General features: G+C 40.7%; 1 protein-coding gene across 3 annotated transcripts in view; it reads left to right on the top strand.

Annotated features, from left to right (window-relative positions):
- Positions 1-26,173, top strand: part of LOC139716061 (protein phosphatase EYA1-like) — a 418,852-nt gene that overhangs the window by 355,362 nt on the left and 37,317 nt on the right. For 2 of the 3 annotated variants that reach the window (XM_071627624.1, XM_071627617.1), the window contains exons 9-10: positions 9,608-9,828; positions 17,554-17,637. In XM_071627624.1, the coding sequence (XP_071483725.1) occupies positions 9,608-9,828; positions 17,554-17,637 (305 nt within the window). The remainder of the gene's footprint in view (positions 1-9,607; positions 9,829-17,553; positions 17,638-26,173) is intronic. The other variant, XM_071627632.1, reaches the window with a different exon arrangement.

Here is a 26,173-nt window from a genome sequence, read left to right as displayed (position 1 = left end):
AATTTAGTAAGGAGGTTGTAATGAATGCAAGATGGAAGTAACAGTGAAAAATATTAAGAATGAAATGAATCGTAGATACTGTTAAGGAAAACAAAATACAGAATGCTAAAAGGCTTTTGGAAAGAGGAAAAGAGACATGGAAAGAAGCTAGAGAGTGAGTGTGAGTAGAAAACTAGTGAAGTAGAGAAAAGGAGAATAAGCTGGAAAGACAGACTTCAACAATAAGTCTCCTGAAAAGAAGGTATAATGGCACTTGGGCGCTGAGATTTGAAAAGTGCCTCCAGAAATTAACGAGGAATGAAAAAGGGGGTAGGAATTTTGATTGACCCTGGGTTTTTCCCCTCTCTGTTTTTTTGTTTGTGGGTCGCGGGGGTTACTGCTGTCACCTCTAGGCAGCAGATGACGACCTCCCGTGACCTCTGAGGGCGCTACAGAGAGGGCGGAGCTCCGAGCCGCCGCTTGCTGCCGCCCCGCCGAACCCAGCCAGGGCGCGGAGGCTTAATGGGGGTGACGGGGGAGGCAGAGCCCCGTGTGATAGGCCATTATAGCCGTGTCATTTCTAATATGATCACTTTGCTAACCAGTCAAACACTAATAACAGTCTGCAATCTCCCTGGGATGGGGGGCCAGAGAGAGTGGTGGAGGGGGTGCAATTTGCATTCTTTTGCACCCCTCAGCTTGGTACGTGTAGCTGGGATACCTCCCCCTTCCCCGTCCACCCTCTAAAGGTCCTGTTTATCTCTGGGAGCAGTGATTTAAAAAATGTTCAAGATAGCACTTTTGATGCATATGTGTAGGTTAGTTGTATCACACAACATCCTAGCATATAGAATTTTTACAATAAAGCCTAAAATACAAGGAGATATCACTATTTTTGTAATTAAACCATAACTATAGACAGTTTAGTCTGGAAACATTTTTGTTATAACTGTTGTTCCCTGTTTGTATATTTAACAATACTTAACATCGATTATACTGGTTCAAATTTTTACATTGGTTGTTGCTATCCCTAACTCACATTTTAGAACTATTTTGAAACTCTTAATATGCTAGCTTTTTGTTACATCTGCAAATGGTTAATTATGCCTTTAAGGCCCAGACAAATTGTCGTTTAATGTTAAGCTACTTGCTTTATCATGAATATAACAGTGATTCAGAGAATGATTGTTTGCATGGATAATGGATTTTCACATTTCTGATGGGCAGCTCAGAACAACTCTTTGCCACTTGGTGAAACTTTACTTCCTTGTAATATTTCAGATGCTATATATTTGACATTATTATGTGATCATACTCGTACCATATCTTGTGCATCAATATTGAGGCATTGGCGCGAATAGAATGAATGCAAATGTTGCTTTTGAAGTGTGAATTTCTGGCAGTATTGTGGTCCTAGAATAGATAATTGATTGAATACTTGTGGCATGAAAGCTGTCTAACATAGTATCAAATCATGTACAAACGTGTGATTGATGCAACAAGATGTCGTATGCAATCTAAGTAATAGTTAATATTGATCACTGAAGATCAAACATACATTGTATGAAGGCAGCAAGATCTGTGCAGAGTTTTGATATGGTATATGGACATGGAGCTCTGTGATAATTTACTTACCTGTCTGCCTGTTTATTTGTTTTTGAATAGCCAACCACACTCAGATAAACTGTTGAAGAATTGAGGAAACGAGTGCTACAAAAACATTGTTACACAAATCAGCTACTTTTCTATTTTCTCAAGTCTACATTTCTTCTTTTTTTTTAAGGGGGGGGGGGTGAGGGGTGGATTTAGGAGGTGCTGATCTAAGTAAAGCAAATACTTGTCTCAGATGATTAAAAAGTAGTTATCCTCTCTTGGTCAGCATGCTGTGTTTATAAGCTGCAGGTTTTCTTTAATCCCTATGCCCTAGAGTTCTATGGTGTTGTTATTTCTCAAAATAGGGAGAAGATTTGTGTTTTTTTTCTCTCTTTTGCTTCAAATGAATTGTGGCAACATTTTAGTCAGTACAATCTCTGTTTTTCAGAGAAATCGCAAGACTCCCGTCCATTTCATTGAGAGTCGACTGAAACCCCAAGCATCCTTTGTCCACGGATAATCTTCAAACACGTACACCGACGAGACCGCTTGTTCTCTTGAACCTCCCATCCGTCTCATTCTTGTGAGTGCGCACTCTCAGCGACTCTCTTGGGGGCGCCCTGACTTTTTCTCCCCCTTCTCTTGTCTCATTTCGCTGATGTTCTCCTTCTTTTTTCTCTCTCACTCTCTTGCTTTCTCCACCAGTGAGGTAACCATTGAATATTTATGTTTGGGTTTTTTAAGCATGGGATAAGGGTATGTCGAGTTTTCCGCATTTATTTCCCCCGGGGGGTGGGGACGGGGATAGCTGCGGAAGAACGGCAAAGTGACAGCGATAGAATGACTCCGAAGCCGACATGAATTAGTGTGTGTATGCGTGTGTGTGTGTGTGTGTGTGTGTGTGTGTGTGTGTGTGTGTGTGTGCATGTGCAGCAACGTAATGTGGTGGAAGCTGCAAATCATTTATATCGCAGTTCAAAAATTTCAAAGCCGAGGAATTGCATGCGAAAGAGCAAAACATTACCAAAATGTTCTCTTTTTTCTTTGAGATCACTTTGAAGGCAGTGACATACACCATGTGCAAATGAGAAGAAATTTAGTGTAGAAAAATTTCTTTGACATGAAAAATTCCGACAAATTCACTAGTGACATACTTCTCATTCATCTGGAGTGTTTTTGGACTTGGGTATTTTCCCCTGTGTTTTGTTTGTGTTGCTTTTTTTTTCATTTAAGTAAATATCTTCTTTGGCTCATTGTTCTTAATTTATCATTTTTCTGGTGTAAATCTTTCTAAATTATATTTGAACCGTCACTGTCAACCAAACCAACCAAAACCTTTCCCACTCAATCTCAAATTAAGTGTACATGTTTATTGTATCTATAATTCATTTGTTCCACGGAAAAGCCCAAAAGCATTGACAGTTCATTTGAATAGCCAATTGGGGGAATATGAACCCATTATCTAGAAGATTTGGTTCTTCACAGTAGAGTTCAAAGGTTACATGCCAGCTTTCTGTAAGCCACGGGTTAAGCAGGTGGGTGCATCTGCATCCTGTCGCCATGGCAACAGGTTTTGTAGATGTCCGCAGAAAACCATGTTGGCCAATTATGCGTGCAGTCACCTTGTCATGTTGGAATATTAATCGCTTAGTGGACTTTATTTCAGCGATCTCTTGAACTGTCACTTTTATTTTACTGCCCAAAACCACTTTCATCTGCACAAAATAAAATTCTCTGTGAAATTGAATAGAAGAGAAATGTTTTATTTTGTGACTGAACAAAAGCATCGTAAGAAGCTGTTAGAACAGATGCTGACACCTACAGAGACTCCAACCCCAGGCACCTTCTGATCTGGAGATTCTCCCGCCTGAAACCCCTAGCAAACGGGAGACTCCAACATTGATGTACACGAAGTTCCTTACGGCCGGGGTCCAGGAGAGTGTTTCATCAAAGTTGTCAGCGCTGACAAGTTGTTAGTCTCTTACAATCACCATAGTAGCAGTCAGTGACCAAAGCTTCTCAGCCAATCAAAACCAAGGATTTTACTGAATTGTCAGGGACTGACAGCTTGTCAGCGCTGACTAAATTGATGAAACACCCCCCTGGTCTAGGGTTCTAGATGCTCTCTCGTGCTATCTAAGGCTTGTTTTTCAACATATGACGACAATAAGTAAGAAATCATTTCAAACGGGAGACACAGAGCCAGGGCGGGAGAAATTAAATCTCAAGCGGGAGAACGGGAGATTTTGCAAGAATGGGCTTTCGGCGGGAGATCTCCCGTCGAAAGCGGGAGAGTTGGAGTCTCTGCTCCTACATTGTATAGGTAGGTGAAGAATGGTTAATAGTGTTGTCAGGAACATTTTTAAAGACAAATTGCTGGTACATTTGTTACTCCTGAGCCTGATCATATTGAGGTAGATCATTTGTGGGTTTTTTTTAAAGGAAAGACAAATCTCAACTTTGACATCATGTGTCATTTAAAGGGAGGTCAGAAAAGAAGTTTATAAATGCTAAGCTAAGCTTGAGAAAGACTTTCGAAATTGAGGCTTAAAAATTCTGAAAGAGGACTTTACTAAGGACTTGGACATAATTATTTGCAGCACTGTCGAGGCTTACATGCTTGGTGTATTTTCTTGGCCATGGCGAACAATCGAAACTTAGTCCGCACAATGTGTTCTGCGATTGTGGACACTCTCGTCGGCATGTTATATTTTTCTTCTGTCTTTTTTTTTTGTTTTTTTCAGAGAAGGAGAAGGAACTAGTTAGAAAAACCAAAGCGGATGTTGCGTGTAATGTCAACATCAAAAGCAGCGTGGAGTGTTATGGAATGCCTGAATCATCGCGTAGCTGTTTGAAGAGGGCTGGTCTTGTTTTAAAAAGAGAGAGAGAGAGGAAAAAAAAGGCAGTCTCTTTTTGTAAAAGATGTAATGAGTCAGAGCTTCTGTCTAGTATTCTAAGAACTATTAATCCATCTCACTGCAAAATCGATGCTGTTGTTACGACACTCAGCCAGTGGGGATGTACTTACATCACTTTGCTTTCTCTTGGATTCTGCAAGTATTCAATTATGTGCTTAAAGAGGCATATATACTGAGTATATGTATTCATATGCATATAAAGAGCTTCATTGCAAAAGGAGTTAACTCCATTTGTGTTGATTTGAGATATTTGTGAATAAAGCTGCCGAAAAGAAGCAAAGACAGTGATAAGAAAAAGTGAGACGTGTTTAATCAGATCTTCAAGTATATTTCTTGTTACGTATAAGAAGTGAGGTATCACTGGAAATGTTTTATTTTGTTCTTTCTGATGATCAGTATTTTTAAACATTTGTCACTTGCTCCATTTCCTATATGGTTATAGCATTCTTCTTCTCAGTCGTATTACCTGTGTGTACAATGGTCTATCCGTGCAAATAGGAGTTACTCATCTGTGTGCTATCAGAGCTTTTCGTCTTTATGCAAGTTCATCAATATATCACTTTCATATTCTTTCATTCATGTATTTAATCCATCCATCTATCTGATGATCTATTCAGTGTTGATTAGTGTGAATCTGTTCCTTGTTCGCAAAACTGATGTGAAGAAATATGGAGAATACACATATGTATTAAACTTTTCCCCTCTTTCTCCATTGGTAAGGGGTCATTGTGTGATGCGGTATGGCCAAAACACAGTACAACTTGAGCATTCTTGAGAGAGAGAGGCAAAAAAACCCCCATAAAGTCTATCAAATTGTAGGATATGGCTACTTTGATTATGGGTAGGTTAAGTTTTGTAGCATTCATGCATTTGTGTGTGTGTGTGTGTGTGTGTGTCGGTGCTGCTTAATTGCCGGGCATAAATTTGTAACCAGATCCGTTGGCTATTCTTGGCACAGCTCTTCTCCGTGGTGATGTGATACCAGGTGAGAGGTTGGTTCGAAGACTTCCTCTTTGGAGATTCCTCAAAGAAGCTTTGGATGTGAGGGGAAAAAGAAACGCTTGATCCTCTTCTATAGAGTCTTTTATAGCAGAGGAACTGATTGGTGTTTTTTTTTTTTTTTACATTAAAGGGGTGCGGGCTTTATTCTTCCTGCGCTCGAACATATTCACAAATTACTTTAAGCATCTGACATAAGTAGGTCTTAAAGGAGGATATCCTGCATTATTCAAGAGAATTTATTTGCATGCCTATCACACCCTCTTTGAGAGGGAAAACCTGATTAAGTAATAGTGCATGAGTCTTGACTGAGTTAGAGTGAGAAATGCACATGCATTTTTTTTTTTTTTTTGGGGGGGGGGGGAGAGGAGGAGGAGGAGATGTTCTATAGGTGGTGGATGGAGGACCTCAAATGGAGGATAAGGGATGATGGGATATATGCATCTAGGGCTCCGTGGAGCATTCTCTTCAGGTCGGTATCGGTGACACACTCCAGCGGCCCTGACATGGGCACTCGGTGGCGGCCAGATACCCCCCTTCGCGTGTGCGCGTGCAGGCTCTCCCCGCCAACTTTCACGGGGTGACTCGCGCCTCTCGGGGAGGGAGCCCTCGTTTGGCCAATAGCTTTCGCCGACCACCATGATGACCGTTATCCTTTCTACCCTCTCCATCTCTCTCTCTCTCTCTATCTCTCTCTATCTTTCTCATTCGTTGTCTCCCTCTCTTTCTCGATGTCCTTCTACGGTTACGCTTTCGCCTCTCTCGTCGTTCCTGTGAAACAACTCTAAACGCCACTCGCGCGAATCGCCCCCAGGCCAAACTACTTCATCTGATGAGGAATGAGGCATTTGGATTTATTTCCATCACCTTCAGAACCCCCCCCCCCCTCCATTTTTTCCCTTCTTCTTCTTCTTCTTCTTCTTTTTTTCTTCAATTGATGTGTGAATTCTTGCCAGAAACCCGTATCATAGGAAGTGTGTGCTACAGAACAAGACCGTCGCTCATTCCTTTTTTTATTTTCCCTCTTTTCGTATATTGCTATGTCTGTATCCGGCACTCAGGCATGGGATCATCAAATTTTGTTGCTAGAAACAATATCGATGTCTTCTCCGATGCTTCTAGGTGTCATCTTGCAGGGCATTAAATTTTCTTCCTCTCTTTTTTTTTTTTTTTATTCATTTCAATTTTCATATCTGCTCCTATACCGGTGTCGTTCCCAGACGAAAAATTGAAATTGCTGAGGGGCAAAACGCAAGACAAATCATTACTTACACATACACTCACACACACACACACACACACACACACACACACGTACACACAGACGGAGTAGCAATAGAAATTGTCACGATGATTAATGACAAAAAAAAGATTCAGTCGACAAAAGTGCGATGAGTGCAGTTTTTTAAGTAAAAAGAGATTTCATGGTGTCTCACAAAACATACAACGATAGCTTGATGCTGCATCTTTGCCACTCTGGGTTGTCATTGGAGAAAATGATGATTGGGCGGTGGTTTGGCTCAGTCGGTAGCACATCTGCCTCCAGATCCCAAGGACCCGGGTTCGATTCCCACGTCTAAACGGAGCAGTGTTGAGTGTAATCATACCATCCCCTCTAGTAAGAGGCAAAAACACTCTCTCTCTTGGATAGGACTTAAGATGGAGGTCCCGTGTGTGAGAGAGTCACAACTCGCGCACGTAAAAGATACCGCTTCACTCATTCATCACAAAGAGCAGGGTACATAACCCTTTGAAGTGGTCCCACCTCACATCCAACTGGAACCCATGTAAGACCAGCTATTGCAGCTTAATATGGGCTATTAAGCCATTTCCTCAGATGGAAAAACAAACAAACAAACAAACAAACAAACAACCAAGTAGATGAATATTTCTATAGTGTTATTTCTTAGGTAGTATTTGTCATGTTCAAGTGTTTCTAAGCAGTTTAGATAAAAAACTGCCGTCACGATAATCTGTAAATACAGTCTGAATGAATGATGAATCTAGATAAAGATGCATTCAGGATAAAAAAAGGAAATATGATAGCTAAGTTCTACCTCATCAAATGGAAATCCCGGGGTGATGTTGAAATGCAAGTGGGTTTTATGCAGCGATCAAAGACCGGGGCATTTGTATGCAAGATGGGAGCGTGTTCCAGGAAAGAAGAGTTTAGCTGAGGAGGATCTGGATGGATGCGAGAATAGGGAGAGAGGGAGGGAGGAGGAGGAGGAGGCGGAGGAGGATGATGCAGAAATCATCTCAGCGACTTATGCAGATTCATCTTTTCTTTTTTGTTTTAAATGAGAAAATTCTAACTCCATTACTTCACTCGCACCATTCGATTGTTGACAGATTGTTGATGCCCTATGATGGGCATATATCCTTTTCTCATACTCCGTGATATCTTCCTCCGGACCATTAATTGTCACATGGTGTCGTACGTACATTAATTCTACTCTTTGTGGTGATCGTGAACATTACAAGACTCATTTGAGAAGTCGTTAGTGTGAAAAATATAGAATGGGGGGGGGGGGGACGAGTGTCCGTATTTCATAAATGCAGATAGTAATCAAATTTGAGGCTTGCTTTACTCCAGAAATATACTGTCTGTGACCCATTTTTGCTACTCACCAATTTCTATACAATCCTGGCCCTTTCCACTTTCCCTGGAGTCATTTTTTTACTTTCCCTTTTCTCTTTGATTTTTTTTTTTGTGGGCATGGTTGTCCATTGGACGGAATTTTTACATCATCCCTGTTCATCCATATCTAATCCCTAACCTAATAAGCCAAGCAAGTCCCCCGGCTACATCAATCTGCCTGATTTTATAATCGTGGGACACTTTCCCCCAGAACTGCCGATCTGACCATCCAGGTTACCTCAGCCACCCCTCCAGACCCGCGCTCGCCTCCGTTCCCGTTTTTTTCTAAAGCCATGAAATCATCCTCAAATTTCTCGCTGGCCAATAAATTGTGCATATCAGTCAACCCTCTCCCCCCCCCCCCCAACCCAACCATCATTGTCCATCCACCCTACCCCCTATTTCCAAGTCTCACCCTTCGCTCCCTACCTGCACCTCCTTCCACCCCCCCTCCTTTTTGCACCTTTCCCACCTCATCCACTTCCCCTCCTATCCTCTTTCCCCTATCCCCTCCATCCTCCCTCCCCCCCCCCCCCCCCAATTTCCCCATAGAGGAACTGGCTTGCCCTGACTTGGTTTACGTTTTGGGGCGTTAAGCGCCGATAACGCACAGCGCATATCGCTCCTTTGGTTTCACGTTATCGTGCATTTTTTTTTTCTTCTTCTTCTTCCCTAGGTGTTGTGCATGAGTTTACATGTCCAGCTCAGTTTTCTCCGAGTTGATGTCTTACTTAATTCGCCACGGCGAAAACTGCGATGTAAATATTAATGGAGGTTGGAAGGAGTCAGTGATGGAGTTTGATTTACATGAATTGATTCTGTGATGAGCCGGGTCATGGAGAAATCGCCTGTATCAATATCGACAATTGTTATTCATAAGAGGAATTCGGTTGTACTGCAAATATGGGCCATTATTATTCCCCTCAGGGTTGTTGTTGTTGTTTTTTTTCACCCTCCTCCTCCCCACTTCTTGGCTACTCTGATGCTGTTTACTTTTTTTTGGTATGTGATTGACTGGTCTTCACATTATGGAAGATTAAATGTTTTTTTCTTTAGGTTCTGTCAGTGGTTTTTTTATTTCTTGATCTGAAGTACTGTTGTGTGATACAAAATTTGAAACAGTAAAGACATTCCGTATGCATTTGCTTTTCCTTTCGTTATTTTCAATACTTTAAATTATATTGGAGACTTTTGTTGTTAACCATCTATTTTTGCACCTGCATGCACATATCAACCCATTTATAAAATGTTAATGTATTTGTCTCATTTTCTCTTTCTGACCCTCTCTCTCAATTTTGTATTCGTTTTATTTGCTGATTTGAAGTGATTTTGTTATTGCAAGTTTTGACACACTGTTTTGTTTGCCGATTTCAAATGCTTTTTTGTTTTTTGTATAAATGCCAAGTTTTGACACACCGTTTTTGAGCCACGTGCGCCCCTTTTCTCTCTCTCATTTTATATCTCACTTATCCTTAAGAAATCGACTCAACAGCTGCACAAAATGACCCATCCACCATCCATACTCCATCTCTCTCTCCTGCAGTTGAGAACTCCTTCACCACGGACGCCTCCATCAAGCTCGACGACACCAACGGGCTCGGGCGGGGCCGCCAGGGCCCCAAGAACGGCAGCCGGAGCAAGGCGACGGGGCGGAGTCGGAGGAATAACCCCTCCCCTCCGCCGGAGGACGGCCTGGAGGTACGGACGGAGCAGGAGATTTGATCCGATGCTCATAGCTCATTTTGTTTTTGATTTGAAAGTGATTTTAAATTGTTTTTGATATCTCCACTCTCAAAATAATACTATTATTGCAGAAGATTTGATTTGATGGGATTTGAATGTGGCTTACATTGATTCAGTATGTCCACTTTCAAAATTGTATTATCATTGCATTAGTGCTTTGAATGTGATTTGAATTGATCTAATATCTTTACTTTCAAAATCATATCATTATTGCATGCATGCTTTTAAATGTAATTTGATTGAAAACTGGCACGCACATTTCTGCATGATGGTATATATCAGCAGTAATCAATACATTTTTTAAATACATGCAATCACATCATATGATAGTCATTTATAACTGAACATATAACCTATATAAGGAAACTATATTCATATGACATATAAAGCATACAAAGCAAATGATTATCAAGATGGAATATCCCTTTAATCTGGGCCTTCTTTTGGGGTGGATTTTGAAGCAAACTTCGGAAGGAGACTAAATTTCTTTCATTAACCCGTTGAAGACGAATCCCGAGAATACTTGGGCAGGTGTCTATGGGAAATGCATGTTAAAGCAAAATCAGTCCGCCCTCAACAGGTTAAGAGCTGTCATGTGGAGTACAGATTTTCTGTGAGTGGAGTACAGATTTTCTGTGAGTGCAGCAAGATGGTCTGACAAACAGATTCTGTGGGAATATTGTTCAAGGACAAATTGGGATCATTACCTCACTGATAGAACGTGGTCATATGACCAACGCTACCAAAAATTATATAGGCCTAGCTCTCAGGATACCAAGTTGACCCAGGGGGTACAGGGAAACATTGTTTGTAATGCAAAAAAAAAAGCAGTCATGATTTCAGATTCTAATAGAGAATGGGTTAGATCACTTACAAGCTTTTATATACCAATACCTGTAGTCTCTGCTTGTGTGAAATTGCTAAAATGAAATTTAAAAGACAAACAAACAAAAACTTCACTAATATGTTGCAGGCGAGATTTCAGATTCCAATGGAGAATAGGTTGAATCACTTACAAGCTTTTATATAGTCTCTGCTTGCATGAAATTGCTAAAGTAAAATTTTGAAGAAAAAAAACTTCACTAATATGTTGCTTTCATGATGAGTGTTTCATTCAAAAGGATGATTAACCTGGACTGATTTTGCTACAACACATACACTGTATTTCCCATAGACACTTGCCCAAGTATACTCGTCCTCAACGGGTTAACACTCTTTGAGCTGTACATGTTTTCTTGTTTTTGTTTTTGTTTTTTGCTTCTTGTAATGCCAATTTCTTGCGTTGCACAAAGGGGTCATTGCCATTCACAAATTCACCATATCAACAGTTTTGTCTGACGTAAATGGGGGGGGGGGGGGGGGAAGAAAACAGAAAATGTTAAAGACGGCAGCACCTGTTAGAGTTCGTGGGTGGTAAAGCGATGAGATAATTGTGACAATCGTGCACGTATGATTGATACTATCTTCTGCCACTGACGGTTATGGTCGCAGCGACAGATAACGGTTTCTCTCTAGCGCACCTGTCCTCATCACGGTTTAAAACATAGTTGTGCTATTTCGCTCTTTACTTGACGATAACCCCCCATCTTTAGCAGCCAACCACCTCCCGGTCAAACAAAGAACTCTTAAAGATAAAGAGTCCTGATGAGGGGGCAAATTTTATCATGGAGCATTTAAGACAACATTCTCCAAAGCAATATTTAGGCTCATTGTGTGAGGGATAGGCCCTATAGTATACAAATAGTGAATGGTCGTGAGTGCGCTGGTACAAGATTTTGCACGAGGCGAAATATAGAGGTGCTCTATTCAAGGAGGTGAAGCCAAGTTGAAAAGTGGGTCTCATCTTTCACAGAGTGCGAAATCTTGTTCCATTGCACGAGTGAAGACCATACACTATTTGTTTTATACGCCTTGGACATTAACAGATATGGTCCATACAGATCCCTCTTGAATTTAGCACAGAAATGGTAACCATTTTTCGTGAAAGGCGACGCAGTCACAGTTAATCCCGTCATACTTCTTTTACATACAACACAAAATCAATCAATTGAAGTTGTTTACAGTAAAATGAGGGACAAAATGCGCACTTGTGAGTGCACATGTAACAACTGTTGAGCGTGCGTGGCAAAGGTTTGTTTATTGTGACATCAGAGCCATGCGATGGAACAAAAACTTTCGAGTCAATCGTGAGTTCAACACAGGAGTCAGTGGATATTGGAGATGTCAGCCTTGCAATATCCATTTTTGCCCAACCAAAATTGCATGGCTGACAGTGACAGCCGTGCAATGGAACTTTTTTAACTGTATGCCACATGATGAGCAATCAGATAGGTACATTCTTTTTAGGTGTTATTTAAACTGGAATATTACACAATTTGCTTCAAACATTTCTGAATAGAACTTTTCCATCCAAATCAAAACATTAAATGTCACATGACTTGTGACTGTGATTTTTCGGGCAGTGATATTCATATTCACTTGTTCTGATTTAAAAATATATAAATATGAGGGAAAAAAAATTAGAGAAAGTTCAGTTTAAGTGTGCTTTCATTTGAGTAGTTTATGTCCTGTCTCACCCTTGTTCAGTGCAACTGTACTTGATGATCCTCTGTTCTTGGTCATTCATTGCAAAAGGACATATGAGCCAACACTGCTTCACTTTAAAAGTCCTGTTTACCTTTGGGAGCAGTGATTTCAAAAATGTTGAAATGATGCATATTTGTTGGTCTGTTGTGTCACAAAACATCCTACCATGTAAAATGTTAACAATAAAGCCCAAAATATAAGGAGATATCAGGTTTTTTCTCAATAAGCCGTAACTGTAGATGGTTTAGTCCGGAAACATTCTTATTACTACTATTGTTCACATTTTGTGTATTTATCAACACATAACATCACTCATACAGATTCATGTTTTTATAGTGGTTGTTTCTACCCCCAACTCACATTTTAAAACTACTTTAAAGCACTAATGCTGGGTTTTGTGTCATCTGCAAATGGTAAATTATGCCTTTAATTGTGTCATTAGACCCATTGAATTGCCACAGGTGTGAGTGCTTCAGATACGGCTCAAGTTCAAAGTTCATAAAGGTTATCAGATGCCAGTGGTTGGAGAGAAAGGGGGGGGGGGTGTATATGCTACCTATCGTGCTGCACGAGTGGCAGTATACTTTGTCTGTTTCTCTCTCTCTCCCTCCCCCTTCTCTCTCCCTCTCTCTCTCTGTTGCCTATCTATGTCCTATCTCTTTCTCTCCCTCCTTTTTTCTCTTACTTTGGCAGAGATACAACAATATTCGAAGACACTGTTAGACACCTGTGGCTCCATTTCAGAAATGATAGAAATTTGCTGAAGTAGGCTATGCGATGATTGTTCAAAATCATTAAAAAAAAAAACATGCTCTGGCAGAGAAAAGTTTTGAGAATTGTGCTCTCAGTATCATTTGTTTTTAATCTTGCCTTTATTGTTAAACAAAACAGAAAACAAAGGACATGTCCTTATTGTTACCAACATCAAGAGATATATGAACAAATATCAAAGTGCTGATAAAATGTGAATCAAATACATTTGTAGTTTATTCGGGCACCACAGTCCATGAGATCTATTCAGTGTTGTGAATCCAGTACCACAGCCCAAAGATTTACCCCTTTCTGCGTGCCTCCAACTTTGGCTTAAAGGTGCATAGTCCCAGTAGTGTAGAGGGTGCTGTTGATGATACTGCCGATCACCGTTAGCATTGATACGAAGATTACCAAAGTTGAGCTGTCATCAAGAGTAATGTGCATAGGTGTTGCTTAGTAACGTTGCCTTCGTTGTCTTCTCTGCGCATCGCGCAGTCTGTAGTAATGCCAGGGTGCGTGCATATGTGCTTCTTAGTATGGCATCACAAAAGAAGTTTGCTAGAGCTGTCATCCCCCGACAGCAAGTGTTTATTTATTTCGATGTAGGGCAATTTGTCAATCAGTTGCAATGAAAACATCTCGATGGAAGAACTTCATAAATTTGAATAACAAAGCAGTACCCGCTGCATGCTATAAGGATTAGAACCAACACTTGCTGTCGGGCGAAAGCTCGGTGGTCTAGTGGAGATGACGCCTGTCCGGTGATCAGGAGGTCGTGGGTTCGAATCCTGCTCGAGTATGTACGCCCATGAATTTTTTATCATGGCTACTACTAAAACACTGATCAATTCAGTGCTTATTTACGTCGATGTAGGGCAATTTGTCAATCAGTTGCAATGAAAACTTGGGTCTTGTTGTGAATTCAGCAAGCCCACTCTGAGGTGTAGCAATGTGTCTCAGTCTTGCACAAAGACTGTATGGTGACACAGTAGAAATTAGGGGATTAGGTAATCTCTAATCATAATACATTTGAAGGAGTTGATTGCAAGACAATTGATCTTCATTCCTGTCAGTTTGGGATATTTCAGTTAGACAGGCTGTAAAACAAAGACAGTAATGAGATTTATGGGATATCTGTAAACTTATCGTTATAAACAATATTTTCTTTTTATGCAACAAGTGAGTTATCATTGGAAAGGAGTTCCTTGACCTTTGCCTCTGGGACAATTATTGCTCCCATGATAATCTCAGTATAAAGCCAAACATAAAACCTACCCTCAAACATAACCCTAACCATAACCCATTGAGGACGGACTGATTTTGCTACAACATGCGTTTCCCATAGACAATTGACCGAGTATACTCGGGACTCACCCTCAACAGTTTAATCCTAATCCTCACATCAGTCTAAACCTAAAACCCTATCACAACCCTGCCCCCAACTCTAAGTCCTTGGAGAAAGTAAGACCAGAGCAATTGTCGCAGGAGTAAATGTTGTGTCACCTTGGAAAGGTTTTACATTCTATATTGTTCTATTCTGATAAATGGAGTTGCTTTGAAATAATTAAAAACAGCAATTCACCTATTTTAAATTCAAACTCTCTCGATAGTTTTCAGTCATCTATTCCCATAGGTGGTAAAAAAAGCTTTCAAGCACAGTAAGGGTAAAATTATTGGACACAAGGGGCATGAGGGCCCCGCACCCCCCCCCCCTCCCGTATTGATCTAAAGCTGATGTTAACATGTTATCAAGCGGAATGATCAGTGCCTCTGTGGGTAATCACTTCATTCTGTTTGAATACACACCCAAATGATAAATACACCTGCTTGGGTTGTTTTATCTTTATCTCTCCAGGTAAGTTAGAGAGAGATAATGTCATATATGATACATTCCATTAAGGATATGGATGTCTGATACCGGGGATAGCTTTTATTATCATTTTTTTCGGTGGTTCTTTTGTTTTTGTCCCCGCCGAACGAGTTCGAGCAGGGGACTATGAAACGGGCTCCGTACGTGTGTGTGTCCGTGTGTCCGTCCGTCCGTCCGTCCGTCCGTCCGTCCGTGTGTCCGTGTGTCCGTGTGTCCGTGTGTGCGTCCGTGTGTGATCAAAATCTTCAATTTGCTACTTCTCTGTCATTTATGAGCCAATTTTGATTCCGTTTGCTTTATATGATAGCACTGCATGGGAGCTTTGAAACTTCTACACAGAATTTCAGTCGTGACCTTTGACCTTGACCTTTGACCTATATTGTACATTTTGCTACAAAATGCTACTCCTTCGCCATTTCTAACCCGATTTCGATTCCGTTTGCTTTATGTGATGGCACTAGGTGAGGGCTTCAAAACTTCTTCACAGAATTTTGACCTTTGACTTCTTTGACCTTTGACCTTGATTTTTTGACCTGTATTGTACATTTTGCTACAAAATGCTACTCCTTCGCCATTTCTAACCCGATTTCGATTCCGTTTGCTTTATGTGATGGCACTAGGTGAGGGCTTCAAAACTTCTACACAGAATTTTGACCTTTGACTTCTTTGACCTTTGACCTTGATTTTTTGACCTGTATTGTACATTTTGCTACAAAATGCTACTCCTTCGCCATTTCTAACCCGATTTCGATTCCGTTTGCTTTATGTGATGGCACTAGGTGAGGGCTTCAAAACTTCTACACAGAATTTTGACCTTTGACTTCTTTGACCTTTGACCTTGATTTTGACCTATATTGTACATTTTGCTACAAAATGCTACTCCTTCGCCATTTCTAACCCGATTTCGATTCCGTTTGCTTTATGTGATGGCACTAGGTGAGGGCTTCAAAACTTCTACACAGAATTTTGACCTTTGACTTCTTTGACCTTTGACCTTGATTTTTGACCTGTATTGTACATTTTGCTACAAAATGCCACTTCCGGCGGGGACATATATTACGCACCGCGTAATTTCTACTTTTCCTTGTTTTGTGAGTAACAGGTGATACACAGTGAGTGATATGATTATGGATTTGGTTATCTACTCATTCATTACATATGCTGGTTCGAATTACTCCCGAGATCAGATGCTAACCATTCTTTGCAATAACCTCTCATTGCTTGCATGTAAAGTTGCCAGATAATGATTCAAGTGATTGCTTTCAAATGCTTACTTAAATTTGGAAGTCGTCGACATGAAGTTTGTTAGTGCTGCTGCAGGTTTTGTGTATTGCTGTTTTACTGATGGAGGGTCTGCATTTTGATTTTAGTCAAACCATAGTTATCCTAAGAAAGTGGTCGGTTCTTTTTGTTCTCTGTATGACAGAACTTAGTTTTGTGATGTTAAACTGTTTGCTGCAAAAGTCTGAAATCTCCTCACAATTTTTGTTAAACTTCCAGGGTTCTTTGAGCCATGTGTAAACGCGGCATGTATTGTGTTCCAGCAGCCAACCAGATTAAGCTATGTATTTGTTAACTTTGAGAGGTTTGTATTTTGTTTGTAATCTATAGGATCTGCATTTCTGCTTCTTGCATGAATGAGAATGTTTGCAAGACTAGGGTACTGTGTGTATGTTTCTTTCTTCTTTTCTTTCAATTTAAAACATTGCACCAAGTGGGAAATTGACTTTAGTTAATCCTTAAACCGCTGGTTAGAGGAACCAAACATTTCATGTGGTAAGCCTATGGGTATAGAGTTGCCAAAGAGTGATGTCATAACCATTCAACACCAAGATAAATGGCTCTAAACAACATCACCTGGGCCTGTTTCATAAAGCTGTTCGTAAAGTTACGCACAACTTCACGAACGACTGGAATATGGCAAGCCAAGTGGGGTTTCTAATCATTGTTAGTTTCAATAGCTAAAGTTGAAATTTGCAGATGATAATGATTATTCTTACATGTTAACACATGTTTTTAGTTGAAAGTGTATTTTTTTCCCCAATGTGGATGAAATATTGACATACACTCATACTTTGTTGAAGCGTAATAAAAAAAAAAAATGGGCACACATATTGACACTTCATATTTCAGTCATTCGTAAAGTCATGCATAACTTTACAAATGGCTTTATTGAACAGGGTCCTGACCCGGTTTGTGAACACTACTGTTGCTAACTGAGCCCACACCTGGTTCCAATCCAAGCTATTACAGAATACTGTTGCCATCATCATCTTCAGTACTCTATTGCTAGAGAGTATGTCTTACCTCTACATGTACACCTTGTATTGAGCCTGCTCGTTGTCAAAGTGCAGTACCTTCAGACACAGTCCCATTAATTGCATTCAGTGTGCCTAATCGATCATGGTTCTTCAAGGAGAACATTTCTAATGAAATCTTATCATAAAACAATTCTCTATCCTCCCTCACAGAGAGTGTTTGTCTGGGACCTGGATGAAACCATAATCATCTTCCATTCACTGTTAACGGGCTCGTATGCGACGCGGTTCGGCAAGGTAAGGTCTCCAACCTCTTTTCTGTCGTTCATCTCTTGTGTCATTGATGTGTGTTGAGATGCAGAGGTGCCACGTCTCCTTGATTCGACAAAATAAAACACAGTCATTTGAATTCTGAGCACACATTACATTGATTTGTGTGCTTTTAAAGAAACACGTTAGAAATCATGAGAAGAAAAGAAATCACGGGCATACACTGTACATACTCGGGCAGGATTTGAACCTATGACCTCCTGATCTCTGGACAGGTGTCTTGTCCATGAGACCACGAAGTTTCCACCCAACAACCAGTGCTGTTTCTAATCCTTATAGCAGGCAGCGGGTACTGCATGATAATTGACATGGCTGAAATTCATAATGATGATGATGATGATGATGATGATGATGATGATGATGAAATTGAAGATGTCACATTTTGGCAAAGATGAGGATGACCTGCCTCAAAATTATTTCTTGCTTCAAGAGCAATGCGAGAGCAGGATTCCAAGTTCCTTTTTTTATCATTTTCATTTCTTCATAAAAGATAATCTAGCATTGCTTGACTTCTTCTCGTATCTAGCGTACACGGCGGACCCAAGGTCCTGCGTGGGGCCGCCATGGCTCGCATCTTGCATCCTGTGCAGGTCGATTTGCATTTGAATGCATTTCTTTCCACGGTGCCAATGTCCATCCCCAAGATTCATTAATTCTTCTCTTCTTTTTTTTTTACGTCCCCCTCAGTTTGTCTGTCTGTCTGTCTGTCTGTCTGTCTCCCTCCCTCTCTCTCTCTCTCTCTCTCTCTCTTTCTCCTGGAAGCCTTCACCTCTCTTTCCTTCAATTCAATTGAGCTTTTCTTCAAAGAATATAGGATTTTTTTTTACCCTTGTCTCATAACCACAGTATGGTGGCAAAAGCAGAAAAAAGATTGAAAGAGAGTGAGATATATATAAAAGAGAAATATATAAAGAGAGAGAGAGAGAGAGAGAGAGATGAAAGAGAGAGGGAGAGAAGGAGATGGAGAAATACTGATGAAAGTGAAAGAGAACAAGAAATCTGTCAAATTGAGGGGTACATCGGCACAGACCAAGACGTGCGTCTCTGTGTGTTTGTGTGTATGTGTGTATGTGTGTGTGTGTGCCATGTCTCGCAATCTAACACTCCTTGCCTCGGGCGACCCGTACACAGGCTTTTCTGTCATTCACCCCGCGTTTTCATTTACTCCTCACTTATTAAAACGACCAAAAAAAAAAAAAGAGAAGAAGGAGAAGAATATGCTTGGAAGAGATATAAAGAGGTAGAGATAGAGAATGAGGGGAAAGAAGGAGATGAATAGAAAGTAAGAGAAATAGACAAGCAGAAACAGATCTCATGCGAGGAGGAAAACATTATAAAGGGGAATCAAGAAGAGATGGGGGAATATTGACTAGTTTTACGTGTTAAAGTAACAATAATTGATTGATAGTAAGAGAAATATAGAAATATATACGGAGGGGAGCCAAACGGACGTTGTTATGATACAAACTTTGGTAGTATTCCGTGGGGTGGTAAATTTAGGGATGGAAACCCTGGGAGGCTGAGCAGAAGGAGAAAAGGTAACACCGATTCCAGTGAGGACGTGAATAAATCAGAGAGAGGGAGATGAAATATATATATTTGAAAACACTACATTGAAATGATTCTTGCTTAATGTGTTCAAATGATATATCTGATGGTGAAAATCTATTTTGGAGCTAGCGGTGTTTATTAACCCATTCCCTTTGTGGAACCAGAGGCGGCATGTTTCAGATTAGTGGAGGAAGCACTAGATCTTGCAGGTGATGGGGTGGTAGTCCATATGTATTGAGCCTTTGAATATGTGGGAGAACAAAATAAAACAAAATTAAAAAAACTCAGATAGGAGAGACATGAAAGATTGAATGTTCAATTTTAAGGATAAAAAGAGAGATATATTCTTTTTTTTTTTGAAGTGTCAGCGGATGTCAAAAGTTTCAGCTTACGTATAAGATAGAGAGAGGATGGTTGAAGAGAATGCTGAGAAAAACTTTCGTTTCCATGGAAGTGGGCTTATTCACCAACCAAGTCATCCCCGTATCATCAACTTGGACGAAGAGAGAGAGAGCGGAGTACCTGACATATTTCCTGCCATGCCACTGGGAGACGGAGATTGATAGTGGTAGATTTGGAGTCTTTTTTTGATTGACGCCGTAATAGGAGAGGAGACCAGCCATCACCTGGTCCTATAACCTTGAGTGCGTATGACATTTCCAGCGACTTCATAATTTCGGTCTTCCGCACGCCCAATTTTAAAACTTTGGACTTTTGTCGAGGGTCTTCCTTTCCATCCATTTCGCCGCACCGACGGAGTAAAGGAGATGATAAAAGAAACGGTACCTGAAAAAAAAATTGTCAGTCTTATCTATAGCATCTATCGGGAATCACGTTATCCTTCATTCAAGCCCAATTCATCCTATCCAATTTCATCTCGTCACTGGAATAATCTCATAGCTCTCTCTCTCTCTCTCTCATCCCTATCTCGAATAAAGACAAAAATATCTTTTAAGAAAAAGAATTGGAGACACAAGATGATGGGAGAAAAACTTGGTAATCCAGAAACCTCCGCGACAAAGGTGACGGTTGGAATATGATGACAAAGTATTAGCTAACTACAAGATGCGGGAGTGATAAAGGCCAGGAGCGAAGTTGGCAAAACTCTTTCCGGTGACAAGAAAGTGGGCTGAATGAGAAGAGAGATGAAACCGTCGGTGATGGCCACGGAAGGCTGAATGAGTGTCGATGATGATTTGATAGCGCCGTCAAATCTGACACCGAGAACTCACCCGCGAAAAAAATAAAAAGTGGAACAGAGTGGCTGCATTCTTTCTCTCATAATTTCTCACTTTTCTGCTCCTCTTTTTTTTGTTGTCAAACTTGACGTGACCTGCAACCTACTTTTCTAACTCAACTTTCTCAATCATGACATTGAGCTGTCTTTTTTACTAGTAAAGGCCAATATTACTCCATGCATTTGTCTGTTTTTACTATTTTTTCTGTAAGCCACTTTGTCTGATGGTATGCACAATATTTGAGACAGTTATGCGACAACCAAGACACAGAGAAATCATTCTGGTAGAAATGGCTCGTCTGGTCTCACACAAGCTTAAGATTAGTCAGACTGGGATGACCCTCCTTAGCTCTGGTTCTTAACCCATTTAGGACGAGCTGATTTTGCTACATTTATAACATGCATTTCCCATAGACACCTACCGGAGTATACGTGGGACTAGTCTTCAACAGGTTAAGAGCCTAATTGGTGAATCCCATTATGAAGAATTGCACAAAGTCATGTAACCCACATCCCTCACCCCCCCCCCCCCCCTCGAAAGAAAAAGAGGAATGCATGTACATCTGACCTTCCCCAGCAATTTGAAGATGGATTTTCTGACCAATCTCATTATTCGTTCCCAACAGATTGTATGTGAGTGCATAATATATGGTAAATGTGCACTCCGGAACAAATTTGTGGATCTTTTTTTTTTTTAAGGGGGGGGGGGGGGGGGGGAGAGGGAAGAATGTCGGTTGGTTCATGGTGCAATGACGTGCCCAAAGTTGAAGCTCAAGGGCGTAGTCGCACCCATGCTACCAGTTGCTGTTAGGATAGACCACGAAAAGGGGGGGGGGGAGATGTACAGATGAGGGAACTTAGCATCCCCAATCGAGAGTGTTAGGATGGACTAGGTAGCGGTGGTGTGTTACAAGTGCACTTCTGATGCAACCGATCAGAAAAGAGATCTGTCATCAAAATCATCATCTCTCGGTGAAGGCTGTCACGTCGGATTTGTCAAAAACGTTCCCAGGGAATGTAATTGTGTTCTGTGCTGCTCTACGACTTAATTCAGTACCAGCACACAGAGGTGTGTTTCCCAGTAGAATTTTGTATGGATATCATCACTGAGTACAGTCATGGTAAACAAAGCTGTGTTTTTGTTTTTCTCAGGGATGTCTTGTACTTCAATCATATGGCATGTATGAAAGATGAAAAAGGCAGTCTAAAACGCTACTTTGAGATGTGTTTCGACATTCTGTTGTCACACTGTTGTGCTTGTTTCATCTCAGTTCTCCCCTTTTTAGAACTGTGTCTAAGTATATCTTCATATGGGTCACGATAAAATCTATGGAGTTGAATCGTGATACAGCAGTATTATGTTGGAGGTAATGCAAATGAATAAAGTTGAAAGGTATCAGAAATTTGAGCACCTTAAAAAAATATATTCTTAGAAGGAGTGTGATTCACATTTGGTACTGAACATCTGAATATTAAACATAGTTTATATAGGCAGTGGAAATAGGCAGTAAAATTAATTCATTGTTGCCAACAAATTTGGTTCAAGCGTGGATCTTCCTGAACCATTGCCATCACTTTTTTATTCCACAACGTCTGCTAAATCTGCAATAACTTGACAGATGAATTAGCCGTATTCTACCGACTGTTTACTACAGTTGCACAGGGCTTAACCAACACTTTGTTATATGTAAAGTTTCTAAGATGTGCCAGATAAAAAAAACAAAAGGAGTAGAAAGAGTCATGTTGTTACTGCCAAATAATGTCAAATGCTGGTGGAAGATTTTTTTTTCTTCCTCAATCTCCTTTCCCTCATATGTCCCCCTAGGGCTAATATTTATGAGAAATTTTCCCCCCAAATATTGGAGGGAATAATGACAAGGGTTGTAATCACAAACTGAACTTGCCTCGCAACAACAGAGGAGATTTTGAATGAAAATAGCCGGAGGTGTTTCCATTCATCTGTCGATCTATCCCTCGCAAACCTTCTCCCTCCCCTCTTTCTTTAATACTCTTTCTCTCTCTCTCTCTCTCTCCCTCTGTATCTCTTTCTCCGTCTGTCTGTTTTTCTCTTTCTTGTTCAGTCTCTCCTATCTATCTCTGACATCTTTTCCATCTAAGCCCACCTTACTTTTCCAGCACTAATTTCTCACTTTCTTGTATTATCTCTCCATGTTTCTCAATCTCTCTTTCATTCTGTATGTTACTTTGTCTTTATATTTCTCTTTCATATACGTCACTTTCGATGTTTCATATATTCATGTGTTTCACTCCATTTCCCGTCCCTATAATCAACAGTAACTTGAGCTACTGTTTTTTTTTCTTCTCTCTCTCTCTTTAGTAACTTGCATAGCTCAAATAACTCAGATATTTGATAGCGTTTTTAAAAAAATGTAGAATTTTCTCTGCGTTTCCTGTGCAATTGGTGGAGTTTGTTTAATCTGTGTATGTTTATTTGTTGGTTACTTTACCTCTGTATTCTTACATCACATCTTTCTAATTTACTGTAAGGTAATTTTACTTTCTAAAAGCTTCCTTTTGGGTATTCCAAGAGTCGCCTGTGTTTTAGTCCTTCCCATCATGTTACTATTCAGCGAGTTGACTTCTTAAGTCCTGAAAGTGTAAACTTGGTATCAATCAAACCAGTGCTTTTTTAGTCTTCTACCCTGGATGGGGGCTGTCGCAGACATGAAAGTCACCTGCGATTCCCTATGCACATTGTTTGCCGGCAGGTGTGCGTTTCTTCTGCTGCAAAAAAAAAAAAAAAGTGCTGCGATGATTGCTTGCTTTGACAACTCAGCACAAGCTATGTGATGAAAGTTACTGTCATTTTGACGATTCTGCAGTTAGTTATTTTATTTTCTGCCATGGATCTCTTGTTTGATGTGTTGTCTGGCTGTCTGTCGGTCTGGCTGTCTGTCTACCAGTATGTCTCCCTGTCTGTGGTTCCCCCTCCCCCCCCCCCCTCCCATCCCGCCCGTACCCCACTTCTGCAACAGTCTCTCTCTCTCTCTCTCTCTCTCTCTCTCTCTCTCTCTCTCTCTCTCTCTATCTCCCTCATTCTCTCTCATGTTGAGGTAATCATTCCCATCATTTTTTTTTTCTTTCCGATCGCAACCTTTCAACGGTCGATGACATGCTTCATGAGGAGATGTAGTAATGAAATTTAAGTCTCAGTCAGCGTTCAAGGGAGTTCGCAGCCTTTTCGCTCAGCCGGTATCCAGGAACTTTCCCCCTGCTTCGCCAGTTTCCAGCTTCTGTCGTCCGTCTCTAAAGCGATCTCCATTGTTTCTCTCATCTCATCAAACCTCCACCTAAATCGATAGCTCCCTCCACCATATTATATACCTCATCATTTTCCCCCAACTTCTAAATTAACAGTACTTTCATTTCTGTCACATTAGAATCATTCAGAGACTGGTTTGCTGAGAGCACCACCAGGTTAGGTGGGAAAAGAAAGTAGGGGGTGGTAGCTGTTATGGTACACTTTTATGCACAATATACATATATGGTTGTATGCTCTCTTGATATGTTGACTCAGAAGCATGTGCAACTAATAATGTCATTTACAATTTACATGATGCTGTTTATACTGTACATTCATTTTATCATACTTCACTTTTATCAGTTCATTGCCTTTAAATTTCCTCCAAGAGTAATAAAATATATCAACCTTGTTCTATTTCTATCTTTGTTAATCTCTATAAATTCTGTTTGTTGAACTGTTCAAGTAAGCAATGATTTTTGGTCTAATGATGTAACTCATTCGTATTTGAAGTTGTTGGGATTTTTTTGTGCCATATAATACTGGATATTACTGAGCTCAGAATATTGTATGGGTGAGCTCATGCCTGCCCCCTCTGTCATCACAACCCTGATCTGTTGCTATGGAAACCAGAAATATGAAATGCCTGTAGTTTGTAGTCCACTCATTGCCTCATCGCAATGTGGTTACAGTTGTACTGCAGTCAATGCCTGCAAAGGGTACTTCATTGTTTAATTGATATGCTCTGAAGAGAGATACAGTTGTATCCGTTAAGTTTTCCAGTGTCACAACAAGTCAAGCAAGCTACTGGTAAAGAGGTGCAGATCCTCTTCAATCCTCAGAACGCTCCAAAAAGAGAAAAAAATACATGGAGCTTTAATAACCCGACGTCATCGGCAACCAAATGCCAGTTTTGCTCTAGGCTGGCGGACAGAGCAGTGTAGAGTGAGGAAGCAGTGCCGAAAGCAGTCAATACCATGCAGGGCATCTTTTCCCCCCTTTCTTTCCATCCAGATGCCCCCCCCCCAAAAAAAAAAAAAAAAAACAGGATTCAGAGAAATTGTGAATTCTGTCCATGCGTTACTTACTACAGCTGAAGGCCCAGAATGGCCCCTGGCAATGAATGGATTGCGGTAGCAGATTTCTAGTGCAAAGTTTGTTGAGTGAGGTTGATTTTCTTCTTCTTCTTCGCCTTTTTTTTCTGGAATTTATTTTCCTCTCCGAAAGACATTGAGGGAAAAAATATGTGCGCGGAGTACAATGATAGTAGATTTGGAGAAGAAGTTGCCATCTTGTGTGCTTCGGGGCAGGCATCTGCTGGGCAATGAATGTGATGATGATGGTGATGATGGTGATAATGATGGTGATGATGATGGTAATGATGGTAATGGTGGTGGTGATGGTGATGATGATGATGATGATGGTGGTGATAGTGGTGATGGTGGTGATGATGATGGTGCTTATGATGATGGTGATGATGGTGGTGATGGTGATGATGGCGATGATGATGATATGATGACGGTGTTGATGGTGGTGATGATGGTGATAGTGATGATGATGGTGGTGATAGTGATGATGATGGTGATGGTGGTGGTGGTGGTGGTGGCAGTGCTAGAGGAAGTAGTGGGCGATGATGGCATTGGTGGTAGCATTGAACAGGAGGAGGAGGAAGAGGAGGAGGAGGAGGAGGAGGAAGGAGAGGAGGAAGAGGAAGAAGAGGAGGGGGATGCATTGTGGGGGAGGGAAGCAGTCACAACGCAACCAGCAGTGAACCAAGTTTGAACCCAGAAGTAGACAAACATTTTTTTTCTCTCTCCCTCTTTCTCTTTCTTTCTCCCACCTGTGCAAGAGGCACCACTCGTGAAAACTCTTCTGTTACTCCTTCACTCAATCCTCTACCTATGCATCCCTTCCCCACTTTTCTTCTCCAAGTTCACTTCTTGCTTTCAAACTAAACTTGAAACATTGTTTAGTTTATTTTTATATGCTGCCAGCTGTTTAATTCTCCTTTGTTGACATAAACAACAAAAATATTTACTGCGAGTACTGTTCTATTTTCTTCCTCGATCCAAGTAGTCAGTGGTCAGACAAATTTTCAGGTATTGACATGAGTTAACATTACGATAATATAATTCTCTGCCTTAAGCAGTGGTTATTAAAGTTTAGTTCTTATTAGTCCTGACTATATTTTCGTAAGGTTTGAATGCACTGAGATAATACACAGGATGTCAAACTCTCAAACCCAGTGTAAAGCTTGAACATCGCGTGTGTGCCTTTGCAAGCAGTATTTACGTATCCCAAAGTTTACCCACACCATATATGCATTTTACCTATGCAATGATGTTACAGATCCCAATATCTCTCAGTCTAACCTGACATCGAGATTTCTGTAGCATTACGCATAACAGTCAGGTCTGCTAAAATTTTACGACATTCAGATCTCTGTGTGTGAC

Source organism: Diadema antillarum, unplaced genomic scaffold (genome assembly GCF_040938485.1).
Source record: "Diadema antillarum isolate AM-2024a unplaced genomic scaffold, OU_Dant_1.0 scf00000006, whole genome shotgun sequence".
NCBI lineage: Eukaryota > Metazoa > Echinodermata > Echinoidea > Diadematoida > Diadematidae > Diadema > Diadema antillarum.
Note: the sequence above shows the minus strand (reverse complement) of the source record. Positions and strands in the feature narration are given on the sequence as shown.